Here is a 22,999-nt window from a genome sequence, read left to right as displayed (position 1 = left end):
GTACTCCGCATGATCGCGTCGCCGTTGGGCTACGCGATGTTCTTTTCAGTGTTCGCAAAAAAAAAAAAAAAGATTGGAGGCCTTGTGGGGTTTGCAGCCTTACTAACGGTTGACCCCGGACGTCGTCGCCGAGTTGAGATCGAAAGCGCAACGGTGCTGCGGTCGGTTCCAGGATCGCGTATGTTTGGCCGATCGAGCGTCTGCGCCCTCCAGAAGAGGGAAAGGGCGGATGCCGCCTTTCGCGACACGCGCTCGCTCGTCGCGCGTACGCGGCCCGCAGTCCAGTGAATACGCGCAGCATCCCGACAGGCGGGACAAGCGAGTGCTGCTGCCGGAAAAAGATGACGAGATTAAGAACCACGGCGGCCGCGCGTTAGCGCGCATAGAGTGCGGCGCTGCATCCCATGCACTGCTGGAGGAAGCGTGCGCGGATCGACGCCCGCAGTTGCGGGCGCGCGATGCGCCTTTCGCGTGCGCGCAGATATCGCGCCGGATCGGATATCGCGAGACGTGCCATCCTCCCCCTCGCCCGCCGCGGTCCCTAAAACTGCCGGACATGGGACGCCGCGTATAGATGCGCGGCTCGTACTGTTCGCACCCTCCTACGGAATTCGGTGGTGTACTGCAAGAACGATCTGCAGGACTTGTGTCGGCGTTTTGCGCGCGGTGCCTCTGTCGCGTTTTTTGCTGCGTATAGCGACTCCGATGTTCTATCCCGGTCGCTGCAGCATACGATTTGCTTGCAGATTTGGGCGAGCGGGAAGCACGCCGTATTTTGCGTGTGTAAGAGATTATATTTTGACTGCGTGTATCGATCGATCGGCCGGAGCCGTATACGAATAAGCTTGCTGCCGGCGCGTGTACGTGGACTATAGATTTCCCCTGCAGCGCGCAGACTTCGCATTCGGCGTAGAGTCAGGCTTTTATCTCGTCCAGCTTGAAGCCAGCATACACTAACTTGCCGATGTGCGCGCGAATATGATGGGCTGCCATTTGAAAACGATTACTTCATGGGAGTCGAATAGAAGCGGTCAGATTCCAACTGATCACACGAAGTTCCATTTAATTTCTTCTGTGAATGCAAAAAAGAAATTTGTGACGAATTATAGAAACTGCATGCCACAGCAGATGATTTCTCCTTGTTCACTATTGGAGCATGCTTTTACTGATATATATTGCACATTCATGTGCCTTGGGTGTCCTGCGTTTGACCAAGGAGTTTCCCCAGGAATTGAGATTAGGGGCATGTCTAAATTTCTTGGGGGTGGGGGGGGGGGGGGTAGAGGAGTATAGCTGTAGTAGTTTTAAGTTTCTTATTTGTGTCATTGGTGTGTCACGGAATTGCGACTCCAACTCTCACGACAGTGACTGAGAACATTTATTTCACTTTACGCAAGGACTATTACACAAGGACAAGTTATGAAGAGACAAAAACTAAATAAAAAACAAGGACTAGCTAAAATGTGTTGAGAAGCTATGTGGCAGTTCAGACTTCTTGTAATAAACGTTGTAAATGAATCTAGCTGTTAACGCCACTCGCGTAATGCAGGCGTGGAAAACGCTTGTGTAGAAGTTTGTGTGGAACTTGTGATTTCTTCCACTACAACAGCGAGTTGATTTTGCATGGGGAAGTAACAGTGCAAGGCACAGCGGCAAAAGTACAGGACAGCGCCTGTGCGTGTCTTTCACTGTTTCTGTCCTTTGGTCGTTGTGCCTTGCGCCATACATCCACCTTCCACCAAAAGCCAGCTATGGATGATGTTTCCCTGTGCATAAAGCCTTTCTTTAAACAAAATTCCCCATCATGTGCTAGAAAAAATATTGCTAATAAAGGAGGTGCCTTCAGGAAAATAAGGGGGTTTGCACCGCCCCTTAATGGGTGTGTTGGAAAATCACTGGCTTGACTGCTTAATATAACATTACATCAGAGTATATACTTGGGCATGTTGGTGATATCCACATTGCCCATCGTGCAGATCCTTAAAGGTGGAAAGCTGTGCAAATTGGTATGTTTTCATATTTAAAGAAAAAAAAGACGCTGAAAAGAAGCCTCACAACTGAAAAGGAAGATGGCATCACGTCATAATTTCTAATTCTTCTTGGCTCGTTATTTTAAAGCCGTCTTTTTGTATAAAAGCTCTCTGCTAAGCACTTATAGCAGTATGCATGCATATATGGTCCAGTTCACCTGTGTTTCTTTATCTTAAATTTAGGCTGGATGTTAGTTCTTCAGCATGTTTGAAGGTTTTCGCTTTTCACATTTACGCAGCTCACAGTGGGTGGGACTTGGTGATAAGGAAGAAAAACTGCTTTAGTGAAGCTATGTGCTTTTTTTTGTAATGAAGGCATCTAGGTCGTTTTCTTAATAACCATTTGGCAACTCTATAATTATTTCAGTTCAGAACTGCTTACTGTGTAGATCAAATATTGCCTGCACTTTTTGTCCACCTTTGTCCACCAATTTCTTTGCTAGAATCCAATACAAATGAAGCAAAATAGAAAGCTGCTTCGCAGCCTCTGTGCACACTCCCTGCAGTGATTAAGAAATGCAATATGACCCACACTCTCTGGGCTGAATTGTCATCTGATGTCCTGAAAACGTACTAAGAAGGTCCTTGAGAGGAATTTTGAGGACATACTGAGGTCAGACAACAGGTCTATGTGAGGGCTTATTGAGGATCAGTAGAGGACGTTCTCAGAACAACACATTGTTCTCAAACATTAATCCTCAGGACGTCCTGAGGATGTATTCGTGTTGTCTGGGATCGCTGTACTTGTGAAACACCATCCTGAACTGTTTTTTCAATGCAATCATTTCTTGAAAAATAGTCACAACACTGCACGAATTTCTGAGAGACTATTTGTTGTCTTCATTGGCCCGAAATGGACGAGAGAGGTCTGCCTCACAGCGCAGAAAATTTCAGCTGCTGCTCTTTGGCACACATGCATTGCTTCACTGCCTAGACAGTTTGGAAGAGGGCTTGGTCTCGCTTGATGGCATGCCATGAGTGGGCAATCGGCTAGTTGGCCATGTGTGCATCTATATATATATGGGCCCGGCTATGAAACAACGGGATGCCGTGGCGAGGCAGCTGCAGGCCGTGTTTGGACGTGACCGCGTGGTCCACGTTTATCCTTCGTGGCGGTGCAAAAACAAACGCGGGGTGCTCTTTTCGAGGGAGTGAGTTTGCCTCTTTCACCCCACGCGCGTGCGCTTTTCCGCTCAATTGTGTAGCTGCTGGAAGTTGGATCACAAAATTTTTTGGACCTTCGATCACAATCCAGACTAAGTCACCCAATTTGCGATTACAAAAATTAAGTCATTAGATATATATTATTCTTCAAAGACATATAACAGACGTACGTATGCAGACTGTACCTGAAACACAGTTGTACAGTCGCAAGTAAAAAAAAGATTAGCACTATAGTCACGTGCCACAAGAGCGGCAGATAGCAACGCTCAATCGGTGCTGTGGTTACGAACACGCCGATAGCAAAAGTGACAGGTGCGTTCACAAAGCACGGCGCCCCGCCAGCCGCACGATGCGATATTCGCCGCTCCGGTGACGTAATTTTGCTAATCTTTTTCGCTCGCGACTGTACATATGTTACGGTATATGGGCGGAGCAAAGCATCCTCACATATGTTACGGTATATGGGCGGAGCAAAGCATCCTCTACGCACATATTACCTGAAATGCATATGCAAGTGGAGAGGATATCGTACTACTGCGGAAGCAAAAATTTACGGGACGCTTGTTCTCTAAAGATAACTAAAGCCAGTTACTTGATTTTCAGGCAGAGTGACTGCGTCGAAACAATTTTTTTTTCCGGGCGCTCACGTCACAATGATAATATTGCCGGAGCACTCGCTGGCGACTGCGCGGGACGCAAAAAATGCGACATTTCAACAGTTACACCGCGCTGTTTGATTCGGGATGTCGTGCGCAGTTTCTGTAACGAGCATCGATAAATATCGTTCACTAGTTGAATTCGAAGTTCCATTTTACTGTAACCCGCGCCACTAATTGGCAATGGTAATTTACGTTGTTGTATGTACCCACTCCTGCTTGGGCCCGAATAGGGCCTGTAGTATTTGTAAATGAATAAATAAATATGATCACATGCATTTAAATCCGAGAAAAGCTGTTCGAATGCATGAGTGATAGCAACAGCATGCGCAGGTCACATCCGGCGGAGGCGATGACCGTATACATGCTAGGTGGCGCAGCTCACGGGACTAGCAGGATTAGGGGGTAACGGGACTTTTCGATCCCCCTTTCCCCGCCCGTACTTTTCCAGCGCATTGTTGCTGGTGGGGGAACGGGTTATTTTGGCGATCACAGAGAAACGGCTACCAGGTGGCACCGACGTGGTGCTGGCGCGAGTCGGAGGCCAGAATCATTACAGTTGCCCTCAGCGCATAGCGGCGCCGTTGGCGTAACATCACGTGACCACGAGATGGTTACGTTATCGGTGACGTCACCGGCAGCCAAGGCCCATCCGAGCGCGCTCCGCACACTGCATGTCAATAGGGAGCAGTTGCGATTTTGAGTGCAGCCATGGGGCCAGAAGGCAAAAGCTGTACAGCTTTCTCAGAAACAAATTTGCAGTTGAAAAAGAATCTCAAAAAATCTACTCCACCTTGAGAGTTTTCCCTAAATACATTGGACTAATACTTGTGCCACACGGACAAATTTAATGCCATTAAGTGCTTACTGCCTTAATTTTTAGTGCCATTCACATGATGCCGCGCACACGTATTTAATTGGCATGCCTTACTGCCATTCGTGACTTACTGAGTTCGCCACAATAACTCATCCGCCCGAACAATGTGTACTTTCGTCCCTATTCCACACACAGAAAAGCATGCAATGTTTCTAGTAACAATTCCCATCGAGTAGCAAATGGTTTATCATAGCTTTCAGTCAGATGACACACCTCCTATACTTCATTTTCGATGTGAAGGGTGCCATTTTTACTGGCATACAGCTTGTGTGCTCACATGCTAGTTTTTGGCAGTATTTTCGGCTTGTCAACCCAGGTGAAAATTTCCAAATGGGATTCTTTATGGTCCCAGTTCAAATGGTTTATTGGCCCATTCCCTGTAGCTGCTGGGACCATTGGCTGCTGGGACCAGTAGCCGCTGGAACCAGTAACTGCATGCTGATAGCAGGAACATTTATTTGGATAAAGCATCCATGTAATATTTTCTTAGATTTTTAACCTTTCTGACAAGTTACAAAATGTTTTAAAGAGTTGATTAATGATAATAAGCACACTCCAAAAATTCAGGAAAATAGAAGCAACCTACACTAAAATGTGTCACCCTGCAGAACCATGCAGACCTGCCTATAGTGAGAACACACAGCTTTAATCGTAGTAAGCGCCAACAAGCCCAACAACAAAGCACTGCAATACACATAACTTATATGAGAAACATACGCTCACGTTAATACAAACTTACTATGAGCTCAATTGCTTATATACTCCCTCATTAAGGGCATCACACAGGTGTTAGCGGGGAACAGTTAATAAACATAGTTTTCTCATTAAATTTCAGCACTATTTTTGCAATTTATAGCAGAAAAATTCGAAGAGATTTATGTGAAAAATTTTGTTGATTGTAGGAGACCATTACAACATAAACAACAGAAAAAAGTTGTCAATCACACAACAAAAAGCTCTCTGTAGGAGCCAGTAGATCCGACTTCAGAACTAGAAGCTCCCAGCAGGGACCAGAGGAGGCTCCTTACCGGGACCATTTCAACCAGCAGCGCAAACCAGAAGGCTTTCTTCTGGGACCAGTAGATCCAAGCAAAAAACCAGTTGGTGCCCTACAGGGACCATTTCAACCAGTGGAAAACCAGAAGGCTTCCTTCTGGGACCAGATGAAACCATTAGAAACCAGCAGAATCCCATTAACAAATTTTCACCTGGGAAACAAGAACAGCGGCATTTTCTGCAAAATAATTTTTATATTACATTTGAATGACATTTCTGAGATATTGTGCTCATTAGCGCTGTTTATATTCAGGTAAAAGTTTTGAATGTATTGCAGGTGTTATTGTCACCGCGACTTTCATTAATGACGGTAAGTCTGGACGTGCGGCACCAACTCCAAAATTCATGAGATTAACAAACTTAAGGCCTTCAGCATTTACTGTCATTTCTTATGCGTGTGTGGCACCCATTCCTGCTTCGAGTTGTTGATTGATTCGGCCTTGCTCTACCATCTGCTAATCATCATGGTTAGCTGAATTGGCTGGGCGACTGTTTTAATGCATTAGGCAGTGGCCCCTGGTTCGAGCCCCAGAGCAGGACGAATTTTCCTTCAACTGCAAAAAGTTCTGAGAAATGTGTGTATCTTTCCTTAATTTGTGACCATATGGCTGTGCCCAGGTAGATATCAACAAGTAATTAAAATCTGCTCAACCTTGGGGGTTTCCCTGAATACTTTAACTATAGACTTGAAAGGGATTTTCAATGTTTTATTATAGTACATAGCGTCACTTTGTCCTGCATGTCTGTTAATAAGTTTTAATAAGTTTGCCATTAACAACTTTATTCAATTCAGTTTTGTCTGAAAACCACGATCAGTGTTTTTATGTTGCCTTCCTTTTAGTCCCTCATTTATAACCAACGTCAATATACGATGTCATGAGACAATGCAGTTACAGCATGATTTCTTTAATTAACTTTTGCTGTTGCTATTTATGAGCATAAATGCTAACCAGTGTGGCAAAGGCAACAGTGTTTCATTTTGCTTAGTGTTTTCTTAACATGATCCTGTAGGAAGCCCCTTCGAGGAATTTTTTAAAAGTTGCTTTGTTTACCACCCTCTTGCTCACTTTTCTGCATACAATTACGCTTACTAAGCTTAATAAATAAGCAGTAATGCTAGGGTATAAGAGCGAGTCCTGCTCAAAGTTATCTAGCATTACATTGCAGGGGCATTTAGCTAAGATAGGAAGTGTAGTTCGCTTGGTTGGTTTCAATTTTTGTCATGTTGCTCCTGCAAATCATCAGAGCTATCAGGTTATCAGAGCTGACTAGGGTATGGTAAAGGTCATTTTTGGCATGAAAATTCAAGTTACAGCTCCTCGATCATTACATGGTTCATGATGGCAGCTAAAAACTGATAGCTTAAACTTTTTTTCTGACAAAAGTTTTTGAGCTTTGGTGCTTGAAGCCAAAATCTGCGCTGTTTGTACTTGGCTGGAGAATGCACCTTCTGCTTCATAACACTAACCCGCCGCGGTGGCTCAGTGGTTAGGGCGCTCGACTACTGATCCGGAGTTCCCGGGTTCGAACCCGACCGCGGCGGCTGCGTTTTTATGGAGGAAAAACGCTAAGGCGTCCGTGTGCTGTGCGATGTCAGTGCACGTTAAAGATCCCCAGGTGGTCGAAATTATTCCGGAGCCCTCCACTACCGCACCTCTTCTTCCTTTCTTCTTTCACTCCCTCCTTTATCCCTTCCCTTACGGTGGTTCAGGTGTCCAAAGATATATGAGATAGACACTGTGCCATTTTCCTTTCCCCAAAAACCAATTATTATTATTATTATTATTATTATTATTATTATTATTATTATTATTATTATTATTATTATTATTATTATTATTATTATTATTATTATTATCATCATCATAAAACTCAACGAGACACTACACACTGCATTCATTTTGACACTGTCGAAAGAACAGTGTGAAAGGGCAGCATGAATTCTTCACAACTTTCTGAACTTGTACATCCTGCCTCACAATGTGCAGTGCCTTTCTTGTGACAAAAGCTACAGTGGCGCCATTCCAGCTGTTCTCTTTTCTGGCATTAAATGCCTGCAGCCCCATGGCTAATCTAGGAACATGCAGCTATATGTCTTGTAATCACACCTTTCTGTGGCTGGATTCACTTCTGACTGCTGCAAGCCTAGCTCTGGATGTGACATAATAGATTTGAACAGCATATGTGCAAAAAAGTGATGACACTCATAATGGCTCCATTGCATGGTTGCAGAAAATTATGAGAGTTTATTGCACATTATCTGCTTCCTAAGCCACACCTCATATGGCTTCATAAGCTGGTGCGGAATAGTGTGGGTGTTTCAGTAATGTAGGCAAGAAACTGTCCTAGCTGTGGTGGAACTCCTCAGTGCCTCAGAAACTGTGCTTGTGCGGATAATAATCGTGGGAAGCCTCTATGCGAGATCACTGTACATCAAATTGCTATGCCAGACGATTACCCCTGTGCCCATCCTTTTCAGAATTGTTCTGCTTTTGGTTTCATCTGGCTCAGTACCTTGAGAAGATGGTGTGGAAAAAATCTTTCGTGTCGGATGAATAAAATTGTCAGCTTTATTATGGGACTAGAAGTTGTATCCAGCTGAAGCGTTTCTTGCTTCCAGCTGGAAAATGTCCACTTCCAGCTACCTCCAGCTGGAATCTCTATCACTTCGAGCTGGAAAATGCTATTTCCAGCTACTCCAGCTGTAAATGTATCTCCATGTTCATATCGAAATCTGTTTATTTCTTGCTGACATATTGTGTTTTGTGACCTATATCTAGTTGGGCATGAGCCTGAGCAGGCCACATCTGTTGTGTGGGCTATGCAGATGCGTCTGGGCTACCACCTCAGGAGCCGGAACACATGACCGCTTTGCTGGGGCAGGATGTGATCTTGCACTGCCCCTTCGAATACCCCGATGGCATGCCCGTGCCCTACCTGGTCCAGTGGCACAAGAAGGACCACAAGATACCCATCTACATCTGGTGGGCACTCATATTGTTCAGATCCATGCGCACCTCTGGCCCTGTGTTTTGGTGTGGTGGTTTTGTAAAGCAAGCTAGAAGCCTTTTGTGTCCTTCTGGAGATAGGTATTCCTTTTGGTACATTAAGCATTCTATATTTGTTTACTGCTGGTTCTGCTCGTATTGTATATATAGTCACTTTTTGTTTGCAGGTAAAACCTAATTTTGCAAAAATTGTTCATCTGTATGAAATTTTAGCAATATTTGGTTAGACCAAATTTCTACATGGAAAGGTGCCTTCAAGAGACTGTAGCTTGCCAAGGCAGAAAACTGAACATACCATGTGGAAAAAAAGAAGGGAGCTTGGACCAGCCCTATGGGGTGGTGTTTACAGTTAATTGCTGATTGTAGACTTCCTTTACTGTTTACCATCCACTGCGTTGCTTACCTCAGGATAGGTTCGAAATGTACTTGATACCCATGTAGCACCGAAACATTATAATAATGTTACTTCTTGGTATGAGTCACATGATAATAGATTGTTGTTAGTATCAGCAAATATAAAACAGCGTGAATAAGACGGGACGGGAGGAGAACACAGATGCACACACATAGCGCCTTTGTGTTCTCCTCCTGTCCCGTCTTCTTCGCGTTGTTTTATATTTGCTGGTCCTGTGAACCAACTGGTCCAACATTATGTCCTACTTCAGTGCATTGTTCTTAAAGGGGCATTGTGATTTTTTTTCAATGCTGATTAATGTAGTTAAATGGATTCTTCACATGTTGTAGAGGTCAGTGCGAAAGAATTATTGAAAATCACTTAGGAAATTCAAAATAAGAAGATCATACAAAAACGCGTTTTACTCCCATAGTGCTGAGATTGGACGCTACCAATCAGTACCATGCCTTGCGCACCCACAGTGGAAGCTTGCATGCAATCGTTGCCTTGCCAGGGCAGCCTACAGCTGCTCGTTTTGACAGTGTTTGTTCCTCCAAATATGCATTGCATCTCGTAGACAGGGCAGGGGTATGCAGGGGTGACAGAAGAAGCTCCCGATGTTTTTTTTTTTTTTGCAGGATTAATTGAAAGGTTAACATTGGTCCCCCGCACTACCCCTCCCTCCCACCGCAATTTTACCCCCTGTCCGCCTTTTCTCTTCACATTTTTGGGAAAGGTGTGTGGACCGACCAGCATTTCTTTTCCTTTTCCATCTGGATGCGGTTTGAACAGTGCTTGCCTCCAAGAAAATGAAATGTATCGCCCCTAGCTTTATTCTTGTTAGGTTTTGTTCGCTTTCACTGCTTCTTTTCAGTTTTTGTTACATGCAAAAAGCTTACAGTACTCAGAGACATCATACTTTGGATCCATTTCCCCAGTTTCAAGCAACTAGGTTCAGGGTGGATGCCTAGCCAATAGAAAGGCAGCACCCAACCTTGTTGTCACCCTTTTTCTGCTGCCAATAATTGCCAGTGTCAAAAATTGCTTCCAAAAAGCACAATGTACTAAGGAATTATGGTGAGGATTGGCATTCATTCTGTGCCCACTGCCATCATTGGTGTTAGTCTTGCTGCAAGGACTGAGCATTTTATTGTTCCTTCTGTGTATAATGTGCATGAGTTGAGTTGAGTTGAGTGGTTGTAAACTACCGGTGGGATTAGCCTTGCAGTTGCTGCCGGCAATTGCTCCACCGTAGCGACACTTAAATAGAAATCACAGAAACACTGTCCGCAAAAACCCAAATAGACACTCCTGAGGTCACCATGTGGAGGCCAAATCCGTGTCCTGCAGGTATAGTAGAAGGTGAGAAGCATCCCTTCTACTCGACTGGCTCCCGCGCGGGAAAACAATGTCCTGAAGAGAACTGGGAGGAACTCGTGCCTTTTTGAGGGATCCGAATAACACAGCCCGTTCCGCGTTGTACAAAGTACAGCACAAGAGGTAATGTTCTATGTCACCACACACACCACATGTTGAACACAATGGTGACAACGCTAGGCCAGTCTTATACATCCACGCCGGCGTACGAGCAGAATCCATGCGAACGCTGTGCAGCAAAGTGGCTTGGTACCTTTTGAGACCCTTGGTCACACATGGCTGATGAGGAGAGCTCCACAAAGAACTGAAGTGGCACAACACCACATCTCTGAACATTTGCTTGACTTCATGAGGGACTCCATGTACTGGAATCCTGGAGAGAGCTGTATGGGCGAGGTTGTCTGCTATCTCGTTGCCTAAGACACCTATGTGCGAGGGCACCCATTGAAAGCGTATAGAGAAGCCTTTGCTATGTAGATTCTGCACCAAACGTAGGGATCCAAGACTCAAGGCATCAGTGGGGAACCCGTACTCTAACCTTTGAAGGGCAGATTTTGAATCCGTAATTATGACAGTAGGTTGAGGCGTACAACACCGTAGCTTCTTTAGAGCTGCCTCAATGGCAACGCTTTCGGCCATTGTGGAGGACACGACTTTAGTAAAACAAACAGACCAATCATACTTCAAAGACGGAACATGAAAAGCAGCTGCACTAGATCCTCTGACCTTGTCGACAGAGCCGTCTGTAAAAATTTGAAGATGACTGGCATATTCGGTCTCAAGATGTTCCAGTACGAGCGAACGCATTGCCGCTAAAGGAGAATTCCGGTTAGCGCGAACGTGGGGAATTGTCAAGGAACAATCGAGGCTCGGAAAGGACCAAGGTGGCTTCAACGTCTTAGGTCGATCTCGAAGGTCGAGACCCAGAGAACGAAGAGTATTTAAAGCCAAGTACGCTCGGGACTCAGATCTCTTTTGAAGGCGCTGTAGAAGCGCTCTCCCGGCAACAGTCTCTCTGAGGCGGCCAATTTGCAGCAAAAGTCTTTGTGAAGCGGCTAGTCGAAGGGGTTTCGAATGAGACTCATACAGTACTGCATTGTTTGGAGCAGCCTGCGGAATGCCGAGAGCCCTCCTTAGTCCCATTCTGTGCAAAACCTCAAGGCGTTCCAGCTGCGATACCGAGAGGAAATTAAAGGGAGCTGGTACATTATGCGACTTGTCACCAGGGCATCGTGAAGCCTGATCATTGAAGCAGGATGGTTTCCCCATTGCTCACTAGCAACTCTATAAAGCACATTGAGACGCGAAGATAGTGAAGCCACAATCGAGTCCACAGCTCGTCACCACTGTAGACGTGAGTCAATAGGGACGCCCATAAAACGTATGTGGTTAACCTGACGAAGGCAAGAGTGATCAAGGTTTATGCTCAGCCGTGCATACCGTCGTCCCCTACCTGGAAACAGGACGAAGCCAGATTTTTCCACCGAGAGAGTCAACCCAACACCTTGAAGGTAACTTTTAACTGAAAGCACTGCCTGTTGCGCTAATAGAGCTAAGCGTTTGTGTTGATATCCGGTTAACCAAAGACAAATGTCGTCTGCATATATCGACATATGGACATGCCTACAATGTTTTTGCACTTTTGCGGGAAGACCAGCCATGACAACATTAAAGAGCGTTGGGGACAGGACACTACCCTGAGGTACCCCCTGCGACACCGCCCTTTCGGAGCTCATTGTACTGCCTAACCGCACTCGAAATTTACGATCACTGAGAAATGAGAGAATGAATCGCAGAAGATAGCCCTGTACGCCTATGACCTGCAGACTATTCAGTATTGAGCTCTGGAGGACGCTATCATAAGCCTTTGATACGTCTAGGAAAATAGCTAGTGTTGAAAGTCCAAAAGCACTCTGATGTTCAATGTGGCTTATCAAGTCCAGGACGCTATCTTGCGCGCTTAAACCTGTGCGGAATCCAGTCATGCATGTTGGTAGTGCCCTTCTATCCTCAAGCCACCAAGACAAACGCTTACTTGCCATCTTCTCCATGAGCTTAGCCACACACGACGTCAGCGATACAGGACGATACGAGGCCGCGTCTGTCATCTCTTTGCTGGCCTTCAGCAGTGGGACTACACAAGCCACCTTCCATGAAGGGGGAACGTCACCAGACTCCCACACTCGATTGAGATAGGTTAGGAGCATCTTCCGGTGTTCATGCACATTAACAGGTCCTGACGGCATTACCAATCAAATGTTAATGTGCATGAGCTCTTTCAAGTGCACACTACTGTTTATGGCCTCACGGCAGAAAGTGCAGTGTGGAAGGCCTGGAGTCATTTGGATGATGGTTTGATCCCCAATTCAGCCAGCCCTGCATTGTCACCGTTGTAGAAGTAGAGCGAGTTGGGTGAGTTGGTAACGATTATGAATAAACAGCTTTAAAAACACGAGGACTAAAAGATACAAAGACAGTGTGTCTGTGTCTTATGGTCCCTGTGTTTTCTTGCACTGTTTTTCATAATGTCACCATTGGGTCACTATGCTCAGCAGTGCAAATGTTTCGTTGAGGTGTCAGGCAGGAGGACCCGTCTTTTACAGGTACGACGGCTACCCTCCACATGCGGCCGACGATTACAAGGAGCGCATTTCCCTTTCTGGCCAGTCATCACTGAACCTGACAAATGTGCGTGAGTCAGACAAAGGCTGGTATGAGTGCAAGGTCTTCTTCCTCAACCGGGAGACCATTCGCAATGGGACCTGGATCTACTTGGATGTGCTGGGTGCGTGCCCCAATCAAGCCATTTTGTGCACAATGCTTCTTACTTGAGTGACCTTTGGTGATCCTCAGAAACCATTGTCAAAAACTAAAGGTTGGAGTACCTGTGTTCGAACACGCATTTTGATGGAGGTGAAATGCAAAAGGTGCCTGTATGCTGTGAGATGTCAATGCTGGTTAAAGATCCCCAGGTGGTCAAAATTATTCCAGAAACCTCCACTAGAGCACCTATTTTTTCCTTTCTTCCTTCACTCCCTCCTTTATCCTTTTTCTTACAGCTCAGTTTGAGATATGTGAGACAGTTACTGTGTCATTTTCTTTCCTCAAAAACCAATTTTCAATTTTTCATGGAAGAGGCATATAGACAGACCTCTGCTATCTAAGGATGAGGTCACAGTAAAACATATGGTGCCTTGGGGACTCCCCAGAGCATTTTGGGCTAACATCGTTACTGCTTCAAGTTGCTGATATTTTTGGCCTCACTGCAGCACTGTCCTGGCTAGCTTGGGTGATGGAGTGACTTTCTCGGAGTGGTAATGGTCCTGGGTTTGAGCTGTATACCTCGACAATTCTTTGTTAAAACTGAAGCTTTTTGAGCAGGCTCTATAGCTTTATTTCTTATAAGCATATAGGCTATGTACATACTTGCCATTATTCCCTTTTTAGTCCTATTTTTGTGCCTTGAGGGTTAGAACAGTGATTTTTTGTCATAACTATGTCAACCCTAGGAAGAATATATGTTTTGTGAAGCATAAAGGGCTGAAATAAACTGTGGGATCCCTGCCCTCCAGAGATTGCTGTTGTTGGATTCTGATGAAAGTGTGACCCATGCCTTTGTGCAGCACCACCACACTTCAAGTCCAAGCCAGAGCAGATCATCTATGTGAAGGTGGGCGAGTCGGTGGTGCTTCCCTGCGAAGCTGAGGGCACCCCACCCCCCACCATCATATGGTACAAGGTGAGCTGTGTTGCATCCTTTGCTGTTGGCACCAGGCAGAGGTAAAATTAAGTTTCAGTCGGAGGTAGCCTGCCTTGAAAAAGCCACGCTGTCCAAATGACGTTTCATGCTTTCAGAACATGTTCTAGATTGAATTTGGTTGTTTTTCTTGAAGAGACGACATCTTAGGTGCAGTGTGAAATCAGAAGACTGCTTTGAAAACTTTTGCTTCCCTGTATTCCTATGGGCGCTAAGTCTACTTTTCACCCCCAATCGAGCCGCCTGCCACGAACCCCCCGCTTTGTTTGTAAACACGGTTTTGGTCTATACAGGCTTGACAACTGTTGGCAAGTTTTTTTTTTCAGGTGCATAAAAAAGTGCAGTGGTAGTCACACTTTTATGCAGTGTTTTAGAATTCTGAACATGCTGTTGTTGACACAGAATGAAAAGGGAAAATGAGGACTATGCCAGCACGAACAGTGTGTGATCCATCTTTCAATGAGATGCTGGCTGCGCTGGTTGGCTATCTCCCTCGACGCTCCACTGACCCAGGCCTCTGTCATGCAGGACAACCTTCCCCTTGAGGAGAACAGCAACATCCAGATCCACCCAACAGAGCTGCGCATTTCCAGCCTTCGGCAGACGGACGTGGGGGACTACACCTGCATGGCTCGAAACTCCGAAGGCAGTGACTCTGCGCTCGCCAAGGTCATCGTTGCTGGTGGGCTGCTGGAATTTGCTCAGCTCATTTCACTACCTAAGTCACATAGGCTTTGTGTGTTTACATGGCTTAGTTTGTACCTGTGTGAGAGCAAAGCATTACTTTCATTGGCCACAGTAGCCTATCAATGAAAACGGCAAGCAGAGAATGAAGTGCATGTTTGTGCTCAGCAAAAGGAAAGCCTCCATAGAAAGGAAAGCTAAGTGAATTTTTCAAGATAGCCAGGGTATTTTGTAAGGATGAGATGTTGAAATTGTTGGGAATGCGATGCAGAAATTTTTCACAGGAAAGTCATATTAGCATTAATTTTGTCACACACACACACACAAAAAAAAACAAATGCGTTGTGCAAATAGGACCACACCCCCACAAAGAGTTTTTCATAAATTTTCCGCTGTTCAAACCCAGCTGAAAACAACTGATGACTTCGTTAGTCCATTCCCAATTGATATAACTTGGTTTCTGCTTGTGTTAACTCGAGTCAGTAATCTTGTTTAGTCCAGTAGGTGCCAGGCAGACTCTTTTGCCAGGATGTGATGATTCACTAACAGGGGCTGGGTGCTCAAATATGCAAGAGGTGTGATGTGTTCAGTCAGATGGTTGCACCTGTGTGTACTAGAACTCTACCACTCCGACCGTAGTGTGACTTAGCGGCAGGCAGCCATGAGGGACTGGTTATATTTCAGTTATTTATTTTGCCATATTTCTTGTGGGAAGCCAATGCTAGCCAGGAGGTGCTTTAGTGACTTCTGCTGAGTTGTCAATGCAGCCACCCGGCTATTAAAAGAAACATAGCAAATGACAAGAGCCTTGTCCTTGGTAGTGACTTTTCACTTGGTGTGTCCAGCATCTTCCACCCACTCCTTGTATGCTGTTCTCCCTAGCAAACATTCTAATAGGAAAACTGATAGCCTATTAGGTTATCGACAACTAATAGGCTATTAGTCTAATAAACCTAACAGCAAATACAAAATCAAATACAAAATTTAATAGGCTATTAGACTAATTCTATTAGTTTTCTGCTCTATTAGTATACTAGCCCTCATCCCAGTTAATAAACCAATTGACTCCAATTGGGAAATTTAATCTTTTTTGGAAATCAAATGAATCATACATTACACTCAAGAAACAGCTAGTACAGTCACACACCTAACATAAACCCAACACATATTATTGTATTATCGATTATTGTATTAACAGTATGACACTGGCAGAAGTAAAAGAATATAAATATCTGGGGCTCTGGGTCACTAACACTCTTAGTTGGAATAAACATATTGACTTCATAACGTGTAACGCTTTTTGTAAACTGTTTTTCTTGAGACAGGCATTGCGATTGTCTACCCCATCTGTATGCCTACTTGCTTACAAATGTACTGTTCTGCCTAGCTTTGATTATGCTGCTATCATTTGGGACCCGTTCACGCAAACTAACATAAATAAATTAGAGAAGGTAAAAGAGGGCGGCACGATACATATATAACAATTACCGATGTACATCAGTAACGCATCTTTTAATCCAAACTGGCCTTCCGACAATAACTGAGCGAAATCATTGCGCACGACTTAAATTTATGTATCAATTAATCAAAAGACACTACAGAATGGAGCTTACCGATTTGCTTGTTTTTTTTTTTTCGTCCGGATATGTGACGTGACAACGACACCAGCTAACTTTAACTCCTTTTCGGGTTCGAAATAACTGCTTTAAATACTCATTCCTTCCACGAACTATTTCCGATTGGAATAACCTCACTAACATTGAAGTGCTGCAGCCATCGCTGATATTGTTCTCGCAACATATCACCTAGTTTTTATTGCATTTGCTATTTCACTGTTCTGTTGTATATGTTTAATTGTTGTATTCCCAATGGTGCAGAAGAGCTTCAACTTGCATTGTTATTTTTGTTTACTTTTGCCTGTTTTGTTAAACTGCTTAGTTTGCACCCCCACCCTGCTAAAATCCCAACTCCGGGATTGCATTATCAATAAATAAATAATAAATAAAACAAACTTTTGCTTCTGCTTATATATCCCATATGTGGGACTCCCATAATTGGGCTAGGGGTGCTTACCAGTTAGACATAGTTATTTAATTCATTTTCGACGGCTGAGATAGCATAAATGATGTATACAACTTAGCAGATTAAGCTGCAGATAGTTCTTATTGTAACCTATAATAAAATATTATAACAAAATAAGGTAAATACAAAATAAGGTAAGGTATACATGCAGCCTTCTGACTGTATTTGCCCTATTTGCAAATACAGCCTTCTATTTGACTAATAATATAACTAATAAAGAAATGTATGTCTAAAACAACTGCTTATTAGACTAAGTGGAAGACTTGTACATAATATACAAAACTGTATGAGACTAATATGGAAACTTATACTCCAAATACAAAATTGCAGTAGACTAATACAACAGCTTATACATCAAATGCAAAAAGGTATTAGACTAATACAAATTTCTATTAGAATTTTTGCTAGGGCTAGTTTTGGTAGAAAGCGGGCTCCTAAGCCTTGAAATATATGCAATAGCATGTAGCATGGCAAAAGTCTTTACATGCCTTACTGAAAACTATTTGTTCTGTATTCTAGGCTAGTGGAAAGCTTCAGTGCAGGTTTCATGTTGCCTTCCTTGTGATTTTGTGACAAGTGGAGGTAGCACTCTGGAAATGTGAGCTCTGACTGCATCTGCTGGCTGTATGTCTGTATTCCAAATGTATGTACTTTCACGACATGCTTATTCATGTCTGCAAAATGGGGCAGACCAGAGGTGCACAATTTTAACAATGTTTACCGTGCATGTTGAAAAAAAAATGGTGTGTTATGTGCGAGAGTATGCAAATGCAAGCATGCAAAAATCAGAAAATAGTTGCTTTGTTTGAATATTGCCGCGAATATTTGCACTGTTTGTTCGTTCTTCAAATCTGCCGCCACACCACTTTATCGCTTTGTTTGCGACGCAAAAGGCGACTAGATTTATCTCGATTGATCGCAGCCAGGCAGAGCTGATTCTACGTTGTTCCGGAATGTTCTAGTAACTTTGCACGCTTTATCTCGAAAGTTCGCTATCAGCTTTAAATTGAGCACGGCCGACAGTGGCGGGCATTCCGTTCGACGACCGCCGAGCACGCTTGTCGCTTCGCCGCCGCCGAGTGATTCAGTCCATTTTGGGTGCAAGTCAGCCCAATAAACAGTTTTCTTTTAGAAGACCCTTTTGTCCGTCTTCATTGCTGCTTCGACTGCCGTCACCACTACGTGACAATATTGTATATAAGAGTCCATATTGAAGAGTTCACAGGCAAAGCATCAAAAGGAAAGGGAAACAGCCCAGTAGCTTTAGTCTTCCTTTGTCCATCTCGTGCAGTGTGTCTAGAGCATTTGTCATCGAGCTCTGACACCCCCGTAGGCTCGCGGGATGCAGTGCGCCCATATATATTTGTGAATGCAGGTCTCTCATTGAAACTCACTCAAACAACCGCACACTCAGTTCCTCTTGTTTTCTTTTGCTTGATGTCTGAGAGCCAAAATGGTTCTGGCTTCTTCACCGATAACATGCATACAATAGGGCATCTCCGTTGCTCTGTCTGGACGATTATAGCTCCTTTTGTACCTTCATTTTGCTCCTGTCTTGGGGCCGCATCCACAACTCGCTTGTGCCAGCAGAGGGCGATATCTGACTGGTACCAGCAGGTTCAAATAGTTTATGTCCAGTTTTTCAGTTCTAGTTAATTTTAGTTGGGCTCAACTGGAACCAACTAAGAATATCGCTATTAAGCCACTTCAGCCAGTCAAAGCATTCACCTGGGTCTGAAAAAAGGCTGAAAAATGCCTCGTGTGGTAGTTTGCTGAAAAACTTGTTTTCAAGATGGCCCATGTATGTAAATTGTGAAGATGGAGAATTTGAGTGTTTTGGATGGTGGTTTTATTCCAGCAGAGAGTGTTTGGAAATCTTTGTCGTGCAAGTAGAGATGTTCTGTATCATTTGATTCATAGCATATGCTCATGTAAAATTTGTCAATGAACTGATTACCTAGCAGAGGTATGTTGAATTTTGAACCATGTGGGAGCAGACAACAACAAGAACAGCAGTTTAAAGATTATGTTGAAATAACGTTAAAAACACAGGTACACAATTTATGGGGAAATGCATTATCATTATAGAAGGGCATGTTACCGAGTTCTTTCTTTTCTTTCAAGTTGTGAGGAATGCAAATATTGAGTGTCAAATGATGGTGTCTACTGCGCAGGCCCAGCAGTGATCACGACGCCCCCACAGAACCTGACCAAGCTGGAGGGGAACTTTGCCGAGTTTGTGTGTGAAGCACGTGCACTGCCCTCAAACATCACACACCGCTGGTTCTACAACGGTGTTGAGATCTCCAAGCTGACCTGGCTGCAGACACGCACACTTGTGCGACAGGATGGCACCTTGTTCATCAACCCCACTGCAGCCGATGACTCAGGTTTCTACACATGCGAGATCTCAAATGGCATCGGCACTCCAGAGTCTGCTACCGCCTACCTCAACATAGAATGTGAGTTGGGCACTGAATGAATGTTTACGCACATTCAGGCAGACTAAACATGGCAGTGTACATGCACTGCATTTGATTCCTGTTTTTTTTCTCAGTAAAAAAAATACACCATTTGCAAGTTCTAAAGATACTTTAGTGCGCCCGTGGTGTCGTCTTCTTTCTGTGTGTGGTGTGTGTTAGGCGCAAAATCTTTCTTTCAGTCTAAAGATACTATTGGTATCAATTGGAAACCCATCATTTATTTTCAGTTTATTCCATTTAGGCTCTTATAAAGTTATAAAAGTCTTCCAACCATTTTTTTAGCTGGGTTGACTGATCTACCATACTATTTTTTTGTGTTTATCAAACTCGCGTTCAGCGGAACATGTGGTATATGCGACGCAAGAAGCGTGTCACTAGCAGTGGTGCAATATGTATTGTTACTTCTGGGTTACAAATATATCTATTGCCATTTTTTGTATATCGACTTATAGACCGATAATGGTTCTATATCGGGCATAGGTACCCAATATCAAAATGTATCACGATCCGCTTCGCGATCGATGTGCCCAGGTTTGACTTATGACGTATTTTTTTTTTCACTGTTCTTCGAGATACAGCAAGCCCAGCCACTAGACTTTTCAGCTGCGAGGAAAAGGTGACCTCTCGACGACATTGGGTCATTGAGGTGAAGCGCTTGGCCCGCACTGGCGATAAGGCTCGGTGCAGGCCGCTGAGAAAGAAGTGAAGGCAGAGAATTATTAGCATTGAAGAGGAAGGAAGGAGAAAAAATTCATGTTTTAAATATAAACGTATATTTACTTTGGACGTGTTGTTTCCTGCTTAGCATTGCAGAATTTTTGTTCTCAATAGGAGATATGCAAAATTCCGCAAGTGTGTTTTCCTACATGATTATGTTTCCAAAGGCAAGATGGCCGACTTCTTTATAAAGAAACTGTGATGGCTACAGGAGAGGCGCTAAGGGGGTGGATAAAATGTACAAAACGTATTTTGAACAAATCAAGCAAAAACTAGTCCTTCTTGCTTTGTTTCAGCTGGGAACATAAGTTCAGCCACTTTGTCTTGGGCAACATCATTATATGAGAAAGCACACTTGCAGAATTTTGCATATCGCCTATTCGCAAATTTAAAATTTTTCATCACTGAAAATTAGGAACCTTAATTATTGGTGGCTGTGTTCATTACACTGGGATTGTGAGGATATGGCTTCTTAAGCATTCCAGTACAAATAAAGAACGTTCTCAGTGCTGCTTGGTTGTGGTGGCTACTCTTAAGAGCTCTTTCCTGTATGATCCTGTAATGCAGTCCAGCTCCTATATTTCGTCAACAAAAAGAGTGTACAATAACTATGATTCTCTGGGTCACTGGCAGATAGCCATTGAAATGCTTGACAAAGACCTCCACCTTGTTCGCAAAGCATCAAGTGCAATGTGTAAAAAAGTGTGTATATCCTCATCAAAGCCCACATATACATTACAATGCATATCTGTCTTTTATGGTGCTTCTACAGAATGTGTAAGCTCTGCAGCTTAAGTGCCATTGGAAGTAAGAGAGCTCAGTGTGCTCCCACACAGCCACCTTTTTAAAAACTGTAGCAATAGGGGTGCTCCGAGCAGCCGTCCAAGTTGGTTGTTTTGTCTAAATCAACTTCCCACTCCCATTGGCGAGTTAACTCCAAAGTCTCACATGCTTCACCACAAGATTATTTGTACTTTTGATTTAGATATGTATTCTTCCACATATGTATTGTAACTAATGTGTGTCACAATATGTTGCTGCATGCTTTTTAAGGCACAGAAACAACCACAGAGTGTGGAGAGAGGTATAGGGAAAGAACTGTTGAACCTATAGCTGCAGAGCTTGTTCATGAGAACACCCAGACTTAATAGATATATATTGATTAACGCTGACAGATAAAACTTTTGCTATGGTCTGAACAAGTTATAAGCCTGCTTGAAGATTACAAATCAGAGTGCAGATGTGTAACATGCACATAAAATACGCATGAATAACAAATTTGAAAAGCTTCAAAGCAACAGCAAAAATATGCTTGTCAAATGTATGGTTTAGAGCTTGTGTAACCAAGTATCAAGTCATTTGGAAATGATAATTAGTTTGAGTAGCTATGGGAGCAGTGACTACTGGGGTTTCCAATGATCTCCAAAATGAATGGATTTATGTTCACTTTTGAAAGGTGTACACATTTTCATTAAAAAGGCAGAAATGGAGGTTACATGTGTTCATGCTTTGTGTCATTATTGGCCCACATCTGCATGTTGTCCTGTTACAGCATCATAATGTTCAATGCAGCAAAATTACCTGCCGAGCTTGGTCATAGTTAGGTATGCTCTTCACTTATCTCAAACATTTCCTGCATCGAATTTAAGCTCAACACAAAGCATGTTACTCGGTGTTGCCGTACAAACCGATGTTGACGCATCAGAGTGACGGTGTGAAACACGCGTATTTGGCATGATCTTCTTCATGGCTGGGCTGCAAGTGGTGAAGCCATCCTGCGATGCTGACAGCTTGCTCCCCATGTGCAGACCCAGCGCGAGTGAACTTCACGCCCGCCTTCCAGTACATGCCACTGAATCTGTCGGGAGTGGTGCGCTGCTACATCCAGGCCAACCCGCCCATCCAGTTCGTCACCTGGTTCAAGGACAACCGGCCTTTTGAGGCAAACGCCCTCAATGGCGTCGTAAACCTGAGCAACGGTTCACTCTTCTTCCAGAGGGTGTCGTATGAGCACCAGGGGCGCTACCTGTGCTCCCCGTTCAATATTCACTCCACGGGCGGCTCCTCTGCTGTCATGGAGGTGCTCGTGCGAGGTCAGTGCATTTTTTCACAGCAGCCACATCTGCTTTGCAAGATGGGCTATATTTTTCGTTGCCCTAGGCAGAGCGACTGTGTGTATTCACAGATGCACCAAAGGCATATTTGAGTTTACCGTTGTGGGTCTTACTCTCATGAGCAGCAAGTAAGCAGTTGGCTGCATGCACACTTGGTGTATGCGTTATCCAGATGCCTTCAGTAATAATATTGCATTTAATTTTCATCAGAAAGGATGAGGAAAGCCAAGAGAAAACAATGGGATTACTGCTTGACCAGCTTTTGCCTCTCCCACTAAAATACATAGTCACATGATTTAGTAGGGCATTGATCTGGTCTAACTGGTAACTCAACGTGAAATTAACTGCTCTAAGAGACACAGGCAGAGCTAGACAATGTTAGGTTTGGCTTGCTCTGTCCATGTCTCTTTGTGCACTTTACGTTGGTTGCACGATTTACTTGCCTCCAATTCAGTCCTTGCTTTAACTTTTGCATGCAGTATGATATTGTTACATTTGCTAAAGTATTCATATTTTATGTCTCACAATCACATGGTGAACCGTGTTAATGTCGGGCAATACGGACACAGTAAAGAACCTGGACTTGAATACAGGGCATCA

At 43.9% G+C, this 22,999-nt stretch overlaps 2 protein-coding genes across 5 annotated transcripts in view; one reads left to right on the top strand and one right to left on the bottom strand.

Annotated features, from left to right (window-relative positions):
* The window catches only part of LOC144136326 (ubiquitin-ribosomal protein eL40 fusion protein-like), a 274,921-nt gene that overhangs the window by 37,192 nt on the left and 214,730 nt on the right, over positions 1–22,999 (bottom strand). The gene's annotated exons all lie outside the window — the stretch shown is intronic.
* LOC144136322 (protein turtle-like) overlaps positions 1–22,999 on the top strand; it is a 63,110-nt gene that overhangs the window by 725 nt on the left and 39,386 nt on the right. For all 4 annotated transcript variants that reach the window (XM_077668567.1, XM_077668569.1, XM_077668568.1 and 1 more), the window contains exons 2-7: positions 8,611–8,767; positions 13,166–13,347; positions 14,186–14,301; positions 14,848–15,001; positions 19,260–19,547; positions 22,094–22,378. In XM_077668567.1, coding sequence (XP_077524693.1) covers positions 8,611–8,767; positions 13,166–13,347; positions 14,186–14,301; positions 14,848–15,001; positions 19,260–19,547; positions 22,094–22,378 — 1,182 coding nt within the window. The remainder of the gene's footprint in view (positions 1–8,610; positions 8,768–13,165; positions 13,348–14,185; positions 14,302–14,847; positions 15,002–19,259; positions 19,548–22,093; positions 22,379–22,999) is intronic.

Source organism: Amblyomma americanum, chromosome 6, assembly GCF_052857255.1.
Source record: "Amblyomma americanum isolate KBUSLIRL-KWMA chromosome 6, ASM5285725v1, whole genome shotgun sequence".
NCBI classification, from domain to species: Eukaryota; Metazoa; Arthropoda; class Arachnida; order Ixodida; family Ixodidae; genus Amblyomma; species Amblyomma americanum.
Note: the sequence above shows the minus strand (reverse complement) of the source record. Positions and strands in the feature narration are given on the sequence as shown.